The sequence below is a fragment of the Sorex araneus genome, chromosome 6 (genome assembly GCF_027595985.1).
Source record: "Sorex araneus isolate mSorAra2 chromosome 6, mSorAra2.pri, whole genome shotgun sequence".
In the NCBI taxonomy this organism is placed as follows: Eukaryota; Metazoa; Chordata; class Mammalia; order Eulipotyphla; family Soricidae; genus Sorex; species Sorex araneus.
In genome coordinates this window covers 117,688,676-117,710,757 of record NC_073307.1, presented here as the reverse complement: position 1 = coordinate 117,710,757, position 22,082 = coordinate 117,688,676, and the positions used below count along the sequence as shown (strand labels likewise).

The 22,082-nt window shown below is 35.8% G+C and overlaps 1 protein-coding gene across 5 annotated transcripts in view; it reads left to right on the top strand.

The window, feature by feature from the left end:
* Positions 1-22,082, top strand: part of SOX6 (SRY-box transcription factor 6) — a 650,955-nt gene that overhangs the window by 554,034 nt on the left and 74,839 nt on the right. For 3 of the 5 annotated variants that reach the window (XM_004613574.2, XM_055142869.1, XM_055142868.1), the window contains 3 exons: positions 10,729-10,878; positions 16,725-16,908; positions 20,681-20,868. In XM_004613574.2, coding sequence (XP_004613631.1) covers positions 10,729-10,878; positions 16,725-16,908; positions 20,681-20,868 — 522 coding nt within the window. The remainder of the gene's footprint in view (positions 1-10,728; positions 10,879-16,724; positions 16,909-20,680; positions 20,869-22,082) is intronic. The other 2 variants (XM_055142871.1, XM_055142870.1) reach the window with 1 other exon arrangement.

Genomic DNA, 22,082 nt, shown 5'->3' with positions numbered 1-22,082 from the left:
TCTATAAGGAAATGCTCTTCTGGATTTATTCCAATATAACTGATGCAGTTGGAAAATGAATTTTAACAGTTTGATTGTAGCAGAAAGCTGGGTGATCTCTTACGTGACAGGTTCTGAATTGTTTTTTAAATGTTATTCATGTAAGGGTAAAGTCTTTTATCTGAGCCTTCCTTTTCTTTTAGAAAAATATTATAGTTTCTTCTCTCCTCCATACCCAACACATTCCCTTCACTTCTTCTGTCCCATTAACACAATAAATTATGTTCAAGGAGCAAACTGCTTAGTGCTTGGACAAATAGTCAAGAAGTGCTCCAGCCAGGAAAACTGTTTCTTTTTCACAACACTTTTCTTTATTTGACATTATTGAGCAGGCTACTGGGGATTTAAAAAAATGGATTAAATAGGTCTAAGTTTGGGGAGTTGCGTATAGGCAATAGCTGTGCTATTTTCTTCTGGTCATTATAGAAACGCAAATCACAGAAGTCTCAAGAGTTGAAAATATACTCTCACCTGAGACAGGTTTATGGACCTTTATGTTTGCGTAAAATATCATTTAAAGGGACGAAGAGATATCTCAGAGGATTTAGCAGGATGCCTAAGTTTGATCCACAGCACTGCATGATCCTCTGAGCGCCACTAGTAGATGAGTTCGAGAATTGAGCAAAAGCCCCTAAGCACCAACCCTTTGGCCCAAAACACACACACAAAAATATTTTAAACTACCTTGACATGATTATTGCAATCGAATTACTATTATTCTAAAATGTATGCATTTAAAATAAAATTATATAGATGATTCAAAGTAAACTTTTCAAGTACATTTAGAATTGATTTATCCTTTAATTCTAGAGTGATGATTAAAAAAATTATTCCTGGGATTGGAGTGATCGCACAGTGGGTAGGGTATTTGCCTTGCACACGGCCAACCCGGGTTCGATTCCCAGCATCCCATATGGTCCCCTGAGCACCGCCAGGAGTAATTCCTGAGTGCAAAGCCAGGAGTAACCCCTGTGCATCTCTGAGTGTGACCCAAAAAGCAAAAAAAAAAAAAAAAAATTCCTTTTTTTGTGGTTTAATCCAGAACTTCTGATAGAATCTACAAATTCTATTTGTTATCAAATAGATACCCCTGAAAGAACAAAAACAGAGAAATCTAATTCCATGTGAGTACAAGTAGGAAAGACACTGAGCCTTTATTCTAGATTTCATTTTTCCCACTGTTCACAAGTTGACATTTTTATGCAAATAACTTTCTTTTCTAGAAGTTTTTTCATATGTTAAACAAATTAGTGTTGTTTTTTATTTTATTTTTGGTGACCCCATAAGGACATATAAGACAGAAATAAAACAAGATAACATTCATTTCCTCTTTATAGGGGTATAAGGAAAGGTGTACCAAGAAAAGCATATGGACAGAAATGCCAACAATTCCAGAAATCAGAAATAAGAATTATCAATATTAACGAGGCATCTTGTAAATGTTTTAAATGGCATTATGGTGGGTTTCAGAAAAGCAAAACTGAGTGAGACTTAGTCCTTCCTTAAGGTGCTCAAAAATGTGGCAGCAAAGAAACACATGAAAATTGGTTCAAGAAGATTACTTAACGGGTGGATGGTGTAGGCCCCTGCATATGAAAGACCCCGAGTTTGAGCCCCAGAATTATGCCCCCTGAACACTGCTAAGTATAGCTCCAGTGGTCCCCACATTATCTCAGGTCATGAATCTCATCGAATCCTCATATCCTTGGCTCAGAGCACCAACAAACATACACAACTCAGCCAAGTATCTACTGGGAGTGGTCTCTGGACTCCTGAATAAGCCCTCTTCCCCCACCAAGTAACCTAAAACAACTCAATAGTGTCTACAAAGGTGGAAAGTAAATTGCAGGAAAACACAGGAGGCAATAGTTGAATAAGGCTTTAAGTAGCCTTAAGAAATAGTTAGCTTTAAAAAAAAAGAAATAACTTTGAGTTGAGACTCAAAAGATAAGTAGGATTACAGTAAGAAAAAATGATTTAATAATAAAGGAAAAACATGGCAATGGAAAAATATGTAGGAGGGGCCAGGGGATGATTTGGAAATTAATCCAATATGTGAAAAGTGGGAGTGGTAGTTCTCTTATTCCTCTTCTCACCTTCTATCCCTACAGCCAATTTTCTTTGGTGTCAAATATTTAAGGTATAGCTAAACAAGTGCCTTTTATGCTGAAAACAAGAACTTCAGTTCTTTCCTTCCATAAAACCACAGCTATATTTCCTGGATCATTTTGTTGACATTGGAAGTTTATGAGAAGTCAACGTATTCGTGATCTCTTTCAAATTATTTTTAAGCTCTCTCCCCCACCCATACATCAGTCTGTAATGACTTGTTACTGACACACTTTCTTCCCTGTGCTGAATGGGCAGTAAATCAGCCTGTTTAATTACCCCTGTCTCCGGTCCAGCTTCTCACAGCCCAACTCGTTTGACTTTATGACATGCTTTGCTTGATAGACTGAGGAATGGTCATCAGCATTGTTTGAAGCAGGTAACAGAATCCAGGATAAACCTGGAGAACAGCACTACACTTGGACCTAGAGTTGGCATTATGCAAGTAAACAATGACAGTTTCTTGAAGGTGCCTTCTCTCTCCCAATGCATGGCATGCTTCCTCCATTCCTTTTTGTTGCTCAGCCCTTCTGGACCTATAGTATTGTCTACAACAACAGAATCTGAGTCGACCCATACTAGGCCTCGCAATCACAGACATTTTGCACATATAAATATAAAGGTAAGAATCCAGGTCCTTCTCGAGTGCCAGTTGAATGTTTGTTATAGAATAGTTTGTACTGTTTTTTCCTTTTATCACCTATCAATAGGCAAGTTATATGTGAGGAAGAATTTTTTTTCTTCTCTGTGGCCATATTCTAACAGGCCACTTTAAAAGAACCTTTCTGATTGCAATGACAAAATGCAAGAAACATTGTTCCAAAAATAATTCAACGTGTGAAGTTTTCCTTACTCTTTCATGAAGGAAAGTTTTTTATATCCTGAGCAGACTGGTGCCAATCTAAAGCCCTTGTCAATTCCATTTTTATTGATTTCTTTTCTTTCAACCTGTACTCCATATAGTTCTTTTGTTGTTGTTGTTGTCAGTCTATTAAACATGTGTCACTAGAGTTCTTCAGGGGTTTCCTATTATGGCTCAAAGATTGGTTAGAACAGGGGCTTGGTTAGATCAATGTGTATCCTTTGTTCCTTAAGGTAGCTGCCAGTACCATTAATTCTTCTTTCTCCATTGGAGATTTGTAAAGTGCCATCTTAGAATGAGTAGCTATAATAATCTGGAAACGTATTTGGTATTTGAGAACTCAGAATAGCAGCTATGTCAAAAATATTTCTTCTCCTTGGACAATGAGCCTTGATCTGGTGGCTTGGAGCAGGAAATGGTTTCATTGTGTTTCACTGTATAGCTTATTTAAAATATTTTAATTTAAATTATAAAAGCAGAATCTGCACAGGCTTAAAAGATAGACTCCAAGATCAATTCCTATTGTAACTAAGTATTTTTACATTTAAGTGAAATAATACATGAAAAACACATAGCACAGTATCAAAGTTAGTGCTCAATATATGTTTTAATGGGGTGATGGTTGGGTGACTGGATGATAGCTTGTTAAAATTAACAATGAGAAAGAAAGGTCTTACTTTTTTTTCCTATGGCATTCCTTGGAGCTCTTACATGATTTTAACAAAGTAGGCAGGTGTAAACTCTATTTTATGTTATGAAGATATTAAATTAGCTGTAATAACACCCCATTCTAATGTGACACATATTCAACTATATTAAAGGCAAAGCATGCTTTTTCTTGAATACAATAATGTTTTCTATTTCTTTGGTCCTGGTGATAGACTGCTGTCTACATAGAAAGATACTCAAGAATTCCTACCAATTTGATTGGTAGGATCCATGGCTTTACATTGAACTTAGAAAGGCTTAGTTATAAAATAATTATTAAGATTCAAATGCAAAACATGTTTTTGTTAAAGGCTAGTCTCAAGATGAAGAGCTCTAAAACTCTATTAGAGATATGTATTCATAGGTTTATAAGATCTTGATATGAATTTAATCAAATTTATTTAAAATTTTGGTTAATGAATTAGTGGAAACACATCAAAAAGATTCTTAGTAGTGTGGTTTTAGTTTATTGCCCCACCTAGCTGCTTTTTTAATTTTAGGAGCTTCTTATTTTTAAATACTGATTTTTAGGATATTATTAATGTGGTCTATGAGCCCTACAATCTCCATCATCTCCTTGTGCCACTTCATGTGCACGCAGTAATCTCCCACCTTGACTTTTTATTAAGTTTACAAAAAATGACCTTTCTCTACTTAGAACCTATATAATTTCTTTTTTTTTTTGTTTAGAGTATGACATTTTTTGTTAACTTTCCTATCTGAGTTAGTCTTATTTCATAAAGAAACTATTCTCCTCCTCCAGGCTATGTCTTGTAGATAGTCTCTTAAATAAATTATATTTTTATCTCTCAGTACTTACTCTTGCCATAAATTCATAGCTAATGCCTATGAGTTTAATTAGTATCAGTTTATCCTTATACTTACATTAAGAATGGGACTATTTCTGAATTTTGTATTAAGGTTCTCCTGTGTTAGCACCATGCTCAGTTTATAGAAAGCATTTAACAAAGTTTTGAACAAATCATTGAACAAATTGAATAAATTCATCAATACTAGAAATGATTTTGAATGGAACGAAAGTTTCTGTATTTTTTATCCACAAATATCTGGAGCAGAGATATTGAGAAAAGAAAATAAAGAGACAAAATGAATCACCAGGAATTCCATCCACATTAAAACACAAAGAAAATAGTAAAAAGGGAAAAAGTAGAGATATAAGATAGCCATTAGATTTTTAAAAGAATGACGATAACTACTGTCATGTAAATAATTATCATAAATATGCATAGTCGAAACTGATCAATTAAGAGATACGGAGTCACTTGTTGGACTACTAAAATAGAACCATCTATGCTATGTATCCAAGTCTCACATATATTAGCTATAAATATAAACTTGGATAAAAGATTAGAACTTGGTTTTCCAGGCCAGTTTGCCCAGATAAAGATTTGGGGGATCCTTTTTATATCATACCTTATAAGAGACTTTCAGTCAAGAAGTTTTGAGACAAAAAGTGGATATTATGTATTGATCAAGTGATCAATTCATCAGGAAAATACTATGGCCATCAATATATGTGCACCCAGTATGAGAGGCAACTAATACACAAAGTAGTTATTAGCAGATCTCAATACAAACATGTGTACTATGTCAGTAACACAATAATTGTAGGGGATCTTAACATACCACTAACAGCAGTAGGAAAATCATCCAGACTGAAAAATTAAGAAAGGGGTCAGAGCTATAATATAGCAGATAGACGTTTGCCTTGCATGCAGCCAACCTAGGTTTGATGCCCAGCACCCCAAGTGGTTCCCTGAGCACTGACAGGAGTAATTCCCACGTGGAGAGCCAGGAGTAACCTCTGAGCAATTCCTGGGTATGACCCAAAAACCAAAAATGAAATAAAATAAAAAAATTCAAATATGGCAATAAAAATTAATTTTTATTTCAATGAAGATGCTAGAGAATTAAGGAGTTATTTGGACATGCTATCTCTGTTATCTTGATCTGATTTTATCAGCAGAAGGTAAGACTATGTAATTGTTGTTTAAGGCTCCTCTAGTTCTAGAAACTAAAAATGCCATTAGTTCAGCTTACCAAATTTAAATGCTGACTACTTTATTAAACCTTAGCTAATAATAAAGTGGAATATTTTTAGACATAAGCAGCAAAAAATAAGTTATTAAGGTGCTTCTATCAAATAAATTCTGAAAAAAATATAATTAAATTTTAGACTTAAAGAGCCATAATCTACAAAACTTTTGATAAATGAGTCTTAGGCATATGGTATTCCAACATCAATCCCACCACCAATGTCAACTTACCTTCACCAGTGTTCCCATGCTCCCTCCTGCCCCACCTGCCACACCCCACTCCACTGCCTGACACCTAGACAGGCATGTTTCAAAGTTTGGTGACTGACATTTAGATCTCATACTTTCAGTGGACTGGAGCGATAGCAGAGCAGGTAGGGCATTTGCCTTGCACACAGCTGACCTGGGTTTGATTCCTCCCTTTCTTGGAGAGCCCAGCAAGCTACCTGTGGCATATTCAATATGCCAAAAACAGTAACAACAAGTCTCGCAAGAGACGTTACTGGTACCCGCTCGAGCAAATCGATGAACAATGGGATGACAGTTTGACAGTGCTACAGTGCTACTTTCAGTGCTGTTAGGTTTGTGCTCTGGACATATATACATAGCTATACCAGTCTCCACATCGCTGTTTATGCTCTGGGCCCCTGACACCTGTTCTCCCGTTACTTACCTTTTAATCTCCATTTTCTCCCTTGATTTCTTTCTTTCTCTGTCCTTCTCCTTCCTATACTCTGGGGTTAAGGGTGTTCTAGGCATACCCACTTTACTACATTACATTTCCTTGTCCAGTTATCCAATCTATCACAGGTAAGTGAGATCATCCTGTATTTGTCCTTCTTCTGGCTTACAGGCAATGCTTTAATTTCACATCTATGTACTGCACGTCTTTTACATATCTTGGATAAAGAAATAAATATCACAAATAATCACTGAACATTTTTAAAGTGGAAGTGCAAATATATATATTTACAGAGTCTTCATCTAAGTTTACATGCTTATGGGACTTTGACTAAGCCTTGTGAACATTACTGTATTGTTCATTTTTTGAAACCTCAGCTGTGTTGTAAATAAATGTTCGTTATTATCATTATTAAGTCTGTGAACCGTGATCTGTAATCCTATGTGGAATGACATTTTTGTACACCATTTTGTACAAGCTTAACCATTTTTCTTCCCAGACCATTCATTTTCAAGACCCTTTTATAACTATAAAATTATTTATTTGTGTGCATATGCTGCCTGAGCACATGTGTTGATGCCATGTGCATGTGGTGCCCACGCATGTGGTATCTGCATCGCCTCTTTGAAGATATGTACTTTTATACCTTCAGACTTTAATGCGGGGATGGGTACCGAGGCTCTTTCTTCGCTCTGTCGAAACCCATGTTTTCTCTTCAGTGTATTATATTCTCTCTCTCTCTCTCTCTCTCTCTCTCTCTCTCTCTCTCTCTCTCTCTCCATCTCTCTGGCCATCCCCATCACTCCCCTTCTCAAAGCTTCTAAATAAATGTTTTTACTTAAAAATATTTGATTAGCTGATATTTTTAATTATTTCCAAAAAGGATGAAACATTTACAGACAACTTTATAAACTAAAAAATAACTACCAGGAGAAGAAAAAGGTTGCCATTTTATAGTGACTGCTTAAAGCAGTATAATTTATGTTGGAAAACATTGACAACTTTAGTGATGCCAGAAATTTTGGAGTAGCTGATTAGTCTACATTGCAACAAATTGTGTCAAAAAAAAACTTTCGGGTTTTTTTTTTTTTTTTGGATATGGATAGAGAAGGATTTGGGGCCACACCTGGTTGTGTCAGGGCTTACTCCTGGATCTGTGCTCAGGAATCACTCCTGATAGACTTGGGGGACTAATTGTGGTGTCAGGGATAGAACCTTGGTTGGCAGCATTCAAAGCAAGTGCCCTAGCCTCAATACTATCTCTTTGGCCTCAGAACCAATTTTTGTAAAAGAATATGACTTAACTAGTACTTTATTTTTCTTTGATTTTTTTCAAAAAGCCTAACACCATAAAATTTGTTATGTATATAATAAATATAGTCATGCACTACTTTTGTCTCATTTTCAGAGAATATCTCTTCCTTCTAAAATCCACTGACCTTATACATTTTGTTAATTTAAAAAATATGAATGTTTATTTCTTATTAACACTATTATTATTGTAATATTTGCTCTATTACTGGTGCTTGGTATTCAAAATTAAGTAGGTTGACTGTGTCGTCAATGCTATCAGATTTCTTAAGACATATCTGTGTAATTAAACATAGGGTTTAAAGAAGTGACATGCACTACACAGATTTTCAAATCAAAGATCTATGTATTACATCTCCTCCAGGGCTATATGTTTCTCCAAGATAATTCTCTTAAGAACCTTGCATTTAGGACATAGCCAATAGATTTCAACTTAAAAGATGAGTCACTATAAAATTATTTTGTAAACCTCTATTCAGTTAATGGCATTAGTTTTATATTAGTGACATATAAAGTCTTCAGTATTAAAGCCACAATAATAATGTCTAAACTTATATTTTATAATATGAACATCTTTATTTTGGTGGACATCTTTTAATTTTACATTGGACTCTATCAAACTATAACACTATAAGTTTTATAAAATATTATTTTCTTCTACTATTGCATCAATAATCACAACTCACAAAGAATTTCAAGGAATTAAGAGTAAAGAATTTTAGTTATACAATCTTTCCTCTCTTTGTTATAACTAACTAGAAAGAGATGTAAAGAAAATGACTGTCGAAATTTTAAAGACATTAATTAATGCTGTTTCTAAGAAATAACTGCATTGTTCAGTTAACTTTTTTTTTTAATGTGGTGTGGGGAGCAGCACCCTGACAGTAAGAGGGCTTACGCCTGGCTCAGTTATCAGATATTACTCCTGGCAGGCTCAGGGAACTATATAGGATGCTAAGGACCAAACTTGGTTCAGTGATGTACAACTAAGTGACCTATCTCCTGTTCTATATTACTCTGTGCCCATATTATTAAGTAATCTTAAAAAACTTTGTGTGTATGATCACTTATGGTTATGATGGTGCTCAGGTGACCATATGTTATGCATTCCATGAATTGAACCCAGGACAGCTACATGTAAGTCAGGCATCCTACTCTCTATCCTCTCTATTTGGCCTCAAAGGATTTTGTTGTTTTGTTTTATTTAGGGGCCACATATGGCAGTTCTCAGGGCTTACTGTTGGCTCTGCACTTAGGGATCACTCCTAGTGGGATCAGCGGCCCATATGGAGAGACTTAGACAAACCAGCGTCTACCTATTCTCTGTACTATCGCTCTACCTACCAGATCCCCTAAGGATTTTTAAAAATTTAATCAGCTTTGAAAAAAGTAGATGTGTTCCCCATCTTTTTTCACTAGTTGAAATTTCAAGGACACTGGACTGAGTAAAATTGAAGAACCTGAGATCAGAGTAAAATTGACTTTCCTTTGATCTGGTAAATTACTGAGGTAAAATGAAGGCACATATGATATCTAACAACTCTGTCCTCTGCAAGAGACTCTGACACTCAGTAGTAGAGGACATTGGTGTTGATACCAGCTACCATGCAACTAAATCTTTTCAACTCTCAACTACCTCCACTCCATTTGGTATAGAACCTTTCTTCATTAATAATATAAGGATATATTTTTCAGAAGTTGAATTTGTCATCCCCATTTTGGCAGATATTGGCTTAATTTTGTAGGAATGGGGTATAGCAGAGTAAAGAAGAAGCAAAAACATAGCCTCCCTGTCTCCTAAGTTCTAGCAATTTGACTAACTTGCGAATTTTTTTTTTTGCCACTGAGTCATTGCATATACAGAATTATGAAACTTTAATTTCTTTAGAGGCTTGTTATATTAGAAAAATTGTTCCAAAGAAAGCAACAATCATGACATAAGCACATCTGGCTCTTGCAAATTATTCTTTATTAAGCCTTCATTTAATTACATGTGCTGAAAGGTCTGTTTTTGATTACTGTAATTTTTTTTATTTGTCCATCTGAATGATAGTAATGCTGGAAATTACATACAAACCACCTGTTTTTTTTTCCTTACGAATATGGCAAAGTTTGATCTATTTTCCCTGTGGTTGACAAACTCGGAAGCTTTCTACTTATTGCAAGAGAAATAGGACTATCAAGGTAATCTTGATTGATAAGGGAAAAAAGTGAGTGGAATTTTTATGCATTAAATAGTTGAAGACTGTGGAATAGAAATTCAGGTTATCTATCACATTAAATTTTTTTTTGCCAATTTCATCCAAATTAAATAAGTTGAGAGTTCAGGATTTATCATCTTGTGCTAGGGAAAAGAAACTTGATTTAGTTTTGCCACAAATCTGACAAGTTCTCTTGGGAGTTCTGTTATATACGGCCTAAAAATAAGACCATGAGAAAAGAGTGAGTGCCAGTGGGCCGTAGGGATCTTTCTGGCAATGCACTTATCACCCAGAGGGATCAGCGTCCCCTGAGAAGCTTGGTCAGTATTGAACAAAAATGATGTTCTTCCAACAATTCCTAGGAAAGTTCACATTAGTCTCTTAGTTCATGAATATTAAAATGCCACGTATTGACATACATCCACTAAATAATTCTTAATGAAAATTTTAGACACTCTTGAAAAGTCATGACTATCTTATCAACAAATGTCTTTTTGTACTTTGTTCTGGAACCTTCCGTTTCTTTGATTGGGGTCACAGAGATATAGCTGGAGAGATCAGAAACAGAATGACGACTACTATACCAACTCTTACTTTCATATTATTTGGTTGTCTCGCATAGTTTCTCTTTTAAGAAATGGTGAAAGAGAAATTACAAGGCTTTCAGAGAAATAGTTATCTAACAATACCGTAAGATTTTTTTAAAACTCCATTTCAGCTGCGTTCAAAGAGCTCATGTTTGCCTTCTCTGTTTTGCAGCAGCTCTATGCCGCTCAGCTGGCCAGCATGCAGGTGTCACCTGGAGCAAAGATGCCATCAACTCCACAGCCACCAAACACAGCAGGGGCAGTCTCACCTACCGGGATAAAAAATGAAAAGAGGGGGACCAGCCCTGTAACTCAAGTTAAGGTACTTGCTTTGCAGGATTGTGGGTTCGGTTTGGAAAATAGCTTCATAAGAAAGATAGTGAGCAGGGCTGTGTTGGGAATAAACAGTCGGAAGCATGACAACATAAAGGAACCCCCAAACGCTCTTCTTTGTGGTAAATTTCATGATTGAGCACTGAGAAACAGGTGTTTCCCTTTTGATAACAATAGTACCATATTGTGAGATCTTTACCTAAATCTGCAAACTCACTTTTCAAGAATTTTCCCCGTTTGGATTCTAGTTTTATTTTTTAATGTTCAACTGGCATGAATGGCAATGGTTTTATTACCAATATTTGTCAAAGATTTGTGACACTTCTCTCCATGTTCTTTAAGCAGGTGGGAAGTCGATATAGTAGCAGAAGAAGGTCTCAAAATTTTAGATTAAAAAAAAGAGGGAAAAAAACATAACCTAACACAGGACTGTCGATTGTTTGTTGATAAAAGTCTCTTCTTCAAAAATCATTATACATGTGAAGTCTGAGGAACAAATGGTATCATTACGACACAAATATTTTGTGTGCTACAGTTGTAATAAAGAAGTGCGTCTAAACTTTGGCTACAACATTAAGGAAAATCCTCACTGATTTTCAATGTCTTAAAAGTAGGCAGGGGATAAATTGATAGAACAGTGTTTGCCTTGCATGCAACCCACCTAGGTTTGATCCCTGACACCCTATATGATCCTGCAAACCTGCCAGAAATGACCCCTGAGTATAAATTGGGATCCCTTAATCCCCAGATCTAAGCCATGAGCACTGCTGGGTGTGCCTCTAAAAGAAAAACCAAAACTATAATAAATAAATAAGTGGAAAGCCAGGAGGTACTTGTCAATGAAGGAAAATAAATGAATGAAACACCCAATTCTGTGCTACCTCTGGTGCCCATGAGTGGCACTATTTATTTTTTATAATTGTATTTCCCTTATTGAATAAACAATTCAGACAGTTAAAGAAGAAAGTATTTGTTTGCAGAATTGGCTGATCTACTTAGAGGGATGTGCCTTTAGCAAGACATTTATTTATAATGTGCCCCTGGTATTGAATTTGGACAAACTAAAATGTTTAAATCTTCACATTGGAAACACCTCAGGCAATGGAAAAAGAATTGAATACTAGAATATTAATGAAATTGTTTTATTTTCTTAAATTTGCAGACAGGAGTTGTGAGAATTCAAACAAACCTTAAAAAATTATTGATTCCAGGGTCAAAGCAAGAGTACAGCGGGTTGGGTACTTGTCTCACACACAACCAACCTGTGTTTGATTCTAGGGGTCTCATATGGTCCCCTTAGCCTGCCAGGAGTGATTCCAGATCCCTGAACTCAGAGCCAGGAGTCATCTCTGAGCACTGCCAAATGAGGCCCCCAAACATATATATATATGTATATATATGCACACATATATGCATATATATGTATATGTACACATATGTGTGTACATATACATATATATATATCATAAGGGCTGGAGCGATAGTACAGTGGGTAGGGTGATTGCCTTGGACGCAGATGACCCGGGTTTGATTCCTCCGCCCCTCTCAGAGAGCCTGGCAAGCTATTGAGAGTATCTCACCAGCACGGCAGAGCCTGGCAAGCTATCCGGCGTATTCATTATGCCAAAAACAGTAATAAGTCTCGAAATGGAGGCATTACTGGTGCCCGCTCAAGCAAATTGATGAGCAACGGGAAGATACAGTGATATATAAGATATATATAAATATATGTAGGTTTGGGGGCCTCATTTGTATTTATCTCAAATACCAATGGAAAAAACATACATAATTAAGAGAAAAGAGTAAAAAAAGGAATTAAGGCCACCCATACTTTCATATGGCCCAAAGAAATAAATTTATGCTTTCTTTTTGAGATATGACAATATTGAGATCAAAATATTCAGTTTACATTTAATAGGACAAAGCTACCATGGAAACATTGTCCATTTTTTGTTTTATTTTCTGTTTATAAATATATCTCAATGTTACAACTCAAACCAATGTACTTTCCTTGATTATAGTAGTTAGAAGATGAGCATATAAAACATTTGTGACTTAAACTATTGAATATTAGGTATTTTTAACATGAAGAAGTTATTTTAGTGTGAGTTGGCCAAATGGAACTGCACCAAACCAAGCCTTTAGTAGATGAGTAAAATGTTCCCTGTTTAAATTCAAGTTTATATCTGCTTTTACCATTCCAACTTTGTGGGCCAACTGAATTTTATTACTCACTTGACCACATGTAAATTCTTAGGGAGTTGTCTATATAATTTGACTCCACTATATTTTATGTTAATGATAAAGGAACATTTTTATACTTATTAGATTGTTTATTGCATGGTGGGTAAATATATATGTAAATGCATATATAAGCAATATATAAAGCAAATATTTTAAATTTTAAAAACTCCTACCTGTTATTGTTGAATTTCTGGAATGATCTCATAATTTTCCAATTGACAAAATTATGGTCATGAAAGTATCTCATGTTTCTATAGTCTTTGCTTTTCCTCTGCATGTAACATTACATAAGATGTAGTTTACTAAAGGCAATTAGATAGATAGATAGATAGATAGATAGATAGATAGATAGATAGACAGATAGATAGATAGACAGTCATGATACATCTCTCCCCACCCCAAATTTATATCAACTAGTCAAGATCAGAGGCCAGAATGTGCTGGTTTATGTGTCAGTTTTACCAAGTGTGTCCCCTTGATCAAGTTACTTCAGTGTTCTGTGCTAAATAAGAGCTACTCTTATTATGGTTCTAAAATGGGAAAATGTATCCCCAAATATATAATAATTCATAGATGTTAGCATAGTGATAAAGTTGGTGATGATTATGCTTTAATGGCAATAAATAAAGATGATGGTCATTAGAGTAGTCATTTTATTTAAAATGTCTAGTTGAATACTGACCAAGATCCTAAGAGTCACATGCTCCCAACCTAAACAAGTAAAATGCAAGGGGGGGGAACAACTATTTTCACACAATTTCTGTAAGAAATAAAGGAAAATGATCTATGAGACAAAAAAAAAAAGGATGAGACAAGTACTACATTTGTTCTAGCTTACTGTCTCCAGGCAGTCTCCAGGCAATAGTATGGGGAGGAGAACCACATGGACCATGGAAGAATTTGTCTTCCTGATTAAAATGGCAGAGCTTGAAATTTAAGGATGCTGAGCCAGCATTTGTGACATAGAGTCCTAAAGAACAGAATGTGCATGTATGTGAAATTTCCCTCTATTTAGCTGAGCACTGATCAACATAGATGTGAGAGAGCTGCAGGAAACAGAGAAAAAGACCAGAATAGGAACAACTGTAAGGTTCACAAAGCACTAAGCATACTTTGATTCCCATTGCAAAGATCTGCTACTTGAAGCATCAAGTAGAGTTTTCAGAAGACTATTATCTCAGTGATGAGATAATATTGTTTCTAAATGACCGACTTCTTGACCTGACTTAGGAAAAGTTAAAGTAAGCACAGAGAAGATCAAATTATTCTGCATCTCAGGGCAATGTCCACACACATATAAAGGAAAACACTAATTCCCATACCAAAAGAATGTAAAATTTGCAATGGATACATAGCACCCATTCATTCAGTAATGACAAGATTTACATGAAGCAAGAAATCATTAAGGACAAAAATCAATGGGAATGAACTCCGAAATGACATATGATAGAATTACTAGATGTAATAATAAAAACAGTTACTAGGAGATTTTGAATCTAGGAAAGTGAGACCAGGGGAACCTATTTTCTAAATACATAAAGAAAATTTTTGTTTAGGCCAGGGTAAGCTATGAGGATCAACAATAGCACATGTTAAGGTACATGCTATAGTATAAAGGAATTAATTGGAAATTGGTGAGTATTTCCCATTCTCAGTGGCATTGCTAGTAGGAGAGATCAGTAACTAGAGCAACAAATATAACATAAAATACACAGAAAGACTAGTCAACTCTATTTACCGAATATTTGCAACTGAACCTCTGAAAAGGCAGAAACAGAAAATATATCTGAAGAATCGATGGTTGAAATTTTTCCCAAATTTGGAGAAAACTGTAAACTCAGATAAGTGTGAAGTTCAATAAACCTTCTCAAAGACACATGAAGAAAATAAAAACTACCCAATAAATATTATTTAAATATGCAGTAAATATTATTTAAATATGAGTAAAGAGACTTCTGAGTTCAGAGCAAAGGAAATTAAAACTATAATTAAACATACCTGGTAATATTAAAATTCACAATGAACAAAACTGCTTCTTGAAGATATGTTTTATGTCTAGATAGTTACAAGTAATCTGAAACAGAGATTCCAGATCACCTGATTCCTGCTAAAAGGAAAAGCAAATCTAGGACATCATTAAGTTATCAAAATTGTTTTCTCTAATGGTTTAATTTAAAAAAGAACCTGAAATTTGAAAACCTATAAACTGTAATTCAAATTTTGTTCTCTTGTGTTTGGCTTTGGACAAGTGATTTTATCACTCTTTAGATCTTCCTTTGTAAATTCAGACTAAGTCATTAATGGTCGAATGGTCAAATAAACTATTACATGTGAAAATATCTGGCACAGTATTTGGAATGTAATCCCTTCTCTGTGCATGTTACTTTTTATTTTCTCTTTCTAATCTTTCTTTCTCAGAATTATTTTCTGACATCCCCTCTTGTCTCTTCATAAACAATTATCTAGAAGTACCAGAAAGAATCAAACTCTCTTTTGTCACAGATGAAATGGAACCCCATACAGATCACATGATTGTTACTGGGGAGAATGTTTTGTTTCCAAGTTTTCCTACATGCTTAAAAGAAAGGACATTAAATGGAAGTTCACTGTTTGCTTTCTCAGAAACAAGTAGGAGTTAACATTTGTTGACAATTTTATCTTAAACTACAATAATGGACATTTTAAAATGAGACACTTAAATGAATATGCTCATATTGCAATTAAGTCTCTCCAATGATAGGAGTGTTACAAGTATTTTAAGGCAGAATAAATGAGACAGAATAGAGGCAGGGATCTCTAAGCTCCCAACTAAGCTGCAGGTTAAGCTGGATATTTGAATACTGTGTTCATGAAAGAAGAATACACATCTTAAAAATAGACATTCTATAAATATAGGTAGCCAAGAACATAAAGAGACATCACTTTTGAACATTAAAAATAAATTGCATATACTATGGTATGTAATGCATAATTGCAATGTGTGCTTTCTCTTTGTAAAAATGAATTTTAAACATGAATAGAGACCAGAACATAGACCATGAGAAGCGCCCACACCCAGAAAGCCACATAGAAGCCTGCCTGTGGCGTGTGGCTTCAAGACAGTGGTCCAGGAGATCAGAAGGCTTTCCCTGTTTCCATTTTTAAAGTACTTGCAATTGTTTGATTTAAAATATGTATTAAAAAATTAGCGGTAGAGCCTATTTATAGTTTCAGGAACTTTTCATGGAGAATGACACAAAAGCACTGCAGAGCTGCTGAAATTTTAAATAATTCTTTGTAAATGCCCTAGGTTAATTTAGATCCCTGAAAACACATTAGGAAATTAAGCTGTAATGTGAGCTAATTCAGATTTTAATTTGGCAAAAAGAATGATCCAACTACACAGTTAATGTAAATAGAAGCATAACACAGAGAAATTAATGAGGTTTCCTTCCGATGAATCTTCAAGGAGGTAGATAATTAGCTTCTTTTGTTATTATTGTAGGAGAATGTGGCATTGTCTCTGAGGTGTAAAATAACTGTGGCTTACTAAGTGATAATGTGCTTCATTTGTCTTTTTTTAAAATAATTATTTATGTTAAACTCTCGTAGGATGAAGCAGCAGCACAACCGCTGAATCTCTCTTCCCGACCCAAGACAGCTGAGCCTGTAAAGTCCCCGACATCTCCCACCCAGAGCCTCTTCCCAGCTAGCAAAACCAGCCCTGTCAACCTGCCCAACAAAAGCAGCATCCCCAGCCCCATTGGAGGAAGCCTGGGAAGAGGATCCTCTTTAGGTAAATGGAAAGGTCATCACCTGGAAGAGACATATGAATTAGGTAAAAGAAAGCAAATCTGTTTAGTGCTGACTGATTGTTTCCAAACCATTTCTTCATCAAAAACCAAACCAAAGCAAAACAAAACAAAAACCCTAAAAGTTGAGAAAGAAAGAAAGAAAGAAAGAAAGAAAGAAAGAAAGAAAGAAAGAAAGAAAGAAAGAAAGAAAGAAGGAAGGAAGGAAGGAAGGAAGGAAGGAAGGAAGGAAGGAAGGAAGGAAGGAAGGAAGGAAGGAGAAAGAGAAAGGAAGAGAGAGAAAGGAAGAAAGAGAAAAAGGAAGGAAGGAAGGAAGAAAGAAAGAAAGAAAGAAAGAAAGAAAGAAAGAAAGAAAGAAAGAAAGAAAGAAAGAAAGAAAGAAAGAAGTTAAAATGTAAAGCATTTCCTAGATGATTAGAACTTATAGGAAAGAACATAATATAAAGTCTAGGATGAGTCTTTTAGGTAATGATAGATTATCAGCAGATCATATTTGCTGATCTCTTCAGCTAATAAGAGACTTAGTAATTTCTCTATTTGATTAGCACTTTGCCATTGAAGTAACTCTAGGCAAACCAACAGTGTCCATGAGACCTCCAAGGATCCCAAGACCCAGCCTTAAGGCTGCTTGCCAAAAGTTCAAAAGTTCTTTTAACTTTACATTATTTTCTTTTTGAAAAAGCATTTGAATTTTGTGTCTTAACTAATGTATATATTAGCTTTATATTAAATCAAATATGAATTATATATTTCAAAACATAATATTAAATAAAGTCAATCATCTAGTAAAATAAGCTATTACTTGTTAAATATTAAAATTACTATTACCTATAAAATAAGTAATAGTAATAGTCTGGCTCCTTATTCTGTCTGACACATTGCTTTCCTTAAGGCTTTTCATGCCCTACAGTGAGAAGTATGGAGGGAGAACAATGGTTTTTAGCAGCAGACAGTCTTAGAAAACCTTCACTAGATATTACTAGATATGTGGCCTGGTATTTAAGATTTTAGAAGTCAATTTTTCAAACTCTGTAAGGGGAACATAAATTACCCAGCTCATAGACTGTAGTGAGGATTTAAGAAAATGCATTTAATGTACTTAACTGTGTCTGGCATCTAGGATAAATAGAATTTTAAAATATTAAACTGTGTAAACCAACCACTTATACCAATAGATAGATGAACCAATAAATGTAAAAGCCCTTATGTTAATACTTCCCGAGAAGTATTTATTATGTCCTAATCTTTGTCCTTTAATCTGCAAATTAAAACACATATTCAGAGATTAGAATTAGCAACTAGCATTTCCTTACCATGTAGTCTTTTTTTTCATCATTGAGGATGCAGAAATGCAGATTATAAGAGAAGTGCAAGTGTTGGCATTTTTGGTTTAAAATATATTTTTTCTTATGTCTGACCTCATTTTATTTTTTACAATACTCTGATGCTTGGTAGTATATTAATACCCTCATTGCAGTAACATAAAATTGTACTCACATAGATAAATTGACTTACCCACAGTGACATTGCTGTTAATTAGAAGAACCAATATCATAATCCACATCCTCTTCCATAGAACTTAGTGTTCTTTGGAATTCCAAATTCATAGTTGGAATATTTGCTAAGCAGTGCCAAGTGTGTAAGAATCTTCTGACTGTGAGATGTAAATCTTCTGCCTTGAAATCTGAGACATGAGAACTGATAGAGCGGCCTCTTATCCTTTTGAGTCACGATGCCTTTTTCGGGATCCTGGGCGTTTTCAACCCAAGTCTGTGAGATCTTGTTGGAAGAGAATTAAAGACTCTCCAGTGTGTGTGTGAATATTACTGACAGTGTTGAAAATTATGGCATGACAAAAAGATAGAGCTCACACCAATATGTTTTCAATAATAGAGTTGGCCTTGAAATGGCCCTTCTCATATTCACTTATTAATTTTGTTTGGAAAGCACTCATTTGCATACTGACCATTGTAAGGGGCAATGAAGACTGTGTCAAAAAAGACTTTTGGGGAGTTTTTTCTTTATCAGGGTATATATCTTAGATCGTGAGAAAAAATGGTCTGAAGTCATAGCACTTGACTGTATTGGATATAAATAAATAGTAATGGTTTGTTTATTTTTTTAAAAAATAAGAAAAACCCCAGAGAAAGTTACATAGATCATCTGTACCTCAGGAATGACTGATTTTCAATTTTTTTCTAATGACATTGGTAGTAGTTTCTAAATTCAAAAGTGTATGCATTATATTCCACCTGTAGAGACTTGTGGGATGAGCTTTACTGCAATGTTGCTTCCTCTGGTCTGTCTGTATATGTGACATGTCATGCATCCACACACACGCATCCACATGCGTGCACAGGCACACCACAAGCTATGAAATGCCCAAAGCAGGCTACAAACAAGTGGGACATGTTCATCTTGACCACAGCAGCTGAGATCTATCACTCAGCAAGCAATTGCCTTCTTTTTGTCTAAAATTGAAAAACTTTATCTCAGGTATTAATTTAACTTACAGTAAAGTGCAAGATATGGATAGGAAAATTAGTCCTTTTCACTTTCAATTTTTCCCTCTGTATTGCAGAGGATATAAGATTTATTCTTGCTTTATTGGAAGCTTTGTACTTATGTGCAAACCATTCCCACACATCTAGTCTCTCACTCTCACAAAGCTGAGAGCAGTGGGTGTTCCACAGGGGGTAGGGAATGGGTTGTCATTCTCTTGGTAAATAACTGAGGCAGCATGATGACCCGATTGCCTCATTAACCAGCCAGTGATTGTGGAATGAAGAGTGTGGCATGTTTCTTCCCGCCCCCTCTCTCCTGCAGTGGACATATGAACATACAGCTACAGTTGTCACTACAGGACACATGGAGACTGTTTTTGTTTTATTTTCTGCTGGGGAGAAATAGCTTTCCTGAGTCTACCCACCAAATACACAGAGTAGCCTAAATAGGAATTTCTGTACTTCACTTTACCCTCCCCTCACTAATTGTTAGAACTGAAACAAATGCAAGTAATACAGAGTTAGAATCTAGAAACCTTTATATGTGAGGTATTGCGTTGACAGAACCCCCAATATTTCCACAATTTGCAAGAACTAAATTAAAAGGCAAAACCAAACAACTCTTTCTGGGGCTGGAGTGATAGCACAGTGGGTAGGGCATTTGCCTTGCATGCGGCTGACCTGGGTTCGATTCCCAGCATCCCATATGGTCCCCCAAGCACCACCAGGAGTAATTCCTGGGTGCAGAGCCAGGACTAACCCCAGTGCATCGCTGGGTGTGACTCAAAAGAAAAAAAAAACTTTCTCCCCCCCACACCCCCCTTGGGCAAACAGCTTGTTGGCTGCCCTGATTTAATGTGTTCTATATTTTGTGCTTTAGTGATCTTTTTCTACCTCTTGGTGGTGGGGGTTTAGGGGATGGTAACTAAAATTTAAAATATTTCTATTTAAAAAGAATGGTTTCTAACCACAGCTGGAAGTGTTAAGGGGATAGTCCTGATTCTTAGTTTAGGAGTGATAATCGGCATTGTTCAGGGGACCATCTCTGATGACAGATTCGCACCAGGGTCAACAGATGCAAGGCCAACGCTTTAACCACTATACTGTCTTTCTAGCCCTGTACTTTTTCTCACTAATAAACTCACTAATAAACTTGCCCCTTTCTTGTTTGGGGAAGGCAACATCTAAGGGTGGCTGTGTGTTTTATGAGTCTAATATCCCAAGCCTCTAACAGTGCATCCTGTATGTACAGATATCCTGTCCAGTCTGAACTCCCCTGCATTATTTGGGGATCAAGATACAGTGATGAAAGCCATTCAGGAGGCTCGAAAGATGCGAGAACAGATCCAGAGGGAGCAACAACAGCAACAGCCACATGGTGTTGATGGCAAACTGTCCTCCATGAATAACATGGGACTGAACAACTGCAGGAATGAAAAGGTAAAACTCTTTCACTGGTCCTGCTAAACTCATGGGTCCATGCTCATCTAATTCTTCCCAAGATCTCAAGCACCAGTTTAGTGACACACTTGGGCTTCTAGCCCAGCTTCACCTTCCATCACATTCCAGCATAACTACTGATTAACAAGTGCCCCTTTCCCACTCTGTGTGGCTCCTCCAAGTAACCAACAGGTACCAAATCTGCTTGCTTATTAGTGTTTTTCTGTCCCATTTCCAAAAAATTAGAAATAGTTTAGAATAAAGAAGATGTATGATTTAATTAAAATAAGAATAGACAAGGAAGATATTTTAAAAATGAGAAAGATATCAATTTATGACAAAGACTAATGTTTTATTATAATTTACATATATATGTATATATATATCACAGTTTTCTCTGAGCCAGAGCAAAGCATAAGGCAAGCTACAAAGTTCATTCATTTATTTTTGATTCAGCACACTATTTCTTCAGTTCTTATTCTATCGTAGGAACTTTTGTAGGCACGTGATGTACAACACTGAACAAATCAGGCAAAAACACCTGCTTTTATAGAGTTTGTATCTTAATAGGGGTACATAGATAAGGAAGAAATAAAAGATTGAATCATATCAGTGGATGAATAATGTTATTAAAAATAGAAGCAAATTAAAGGAATTGGGATTTACAAGGTGCTGATATTATTATTATTATTTCTTAATTAACTTTTTGATGGGATGGAGCAATAGCAGAGCAGGTAGGGCGTTTGCCTTGCACACAGCTGACCCTGGTTCGTTTCCTCCACCCCTCTTGGAAAACCTGGCAAGATACGGAGAGTATTTCGCCCACATAGCAGAGTTGGCAAGCTACCCGGGGCGTATCCTATATGCCAAAAACAGTAACAAGTCTCACAATGGAGATGTTACTGGTGCCCGCTTGAGCAAATCGATGAGCAACGGGATGACAGTGACAGTGATGGGAACTTTTTGATTAAAGTAACATGATAGGTTACAATAGTATTTAGGTTGGTGCTTGTGGTGAGCATAATTCCTGCCCTTCCAAAATCACTAGAGCGGACCCTCCACTACTCTCCTGTGTCATGTGTAGTCTGAACCTTCCATAGATCTGTCCTTCTCTTGCCCTTGATAACCTCAGTTCTGTATTAAAAGTCCAAGTAGTTTTTGTCATTAGAGGTTGTACATTCCTTTTTTTATATATACCACACATAAGTGAGCCA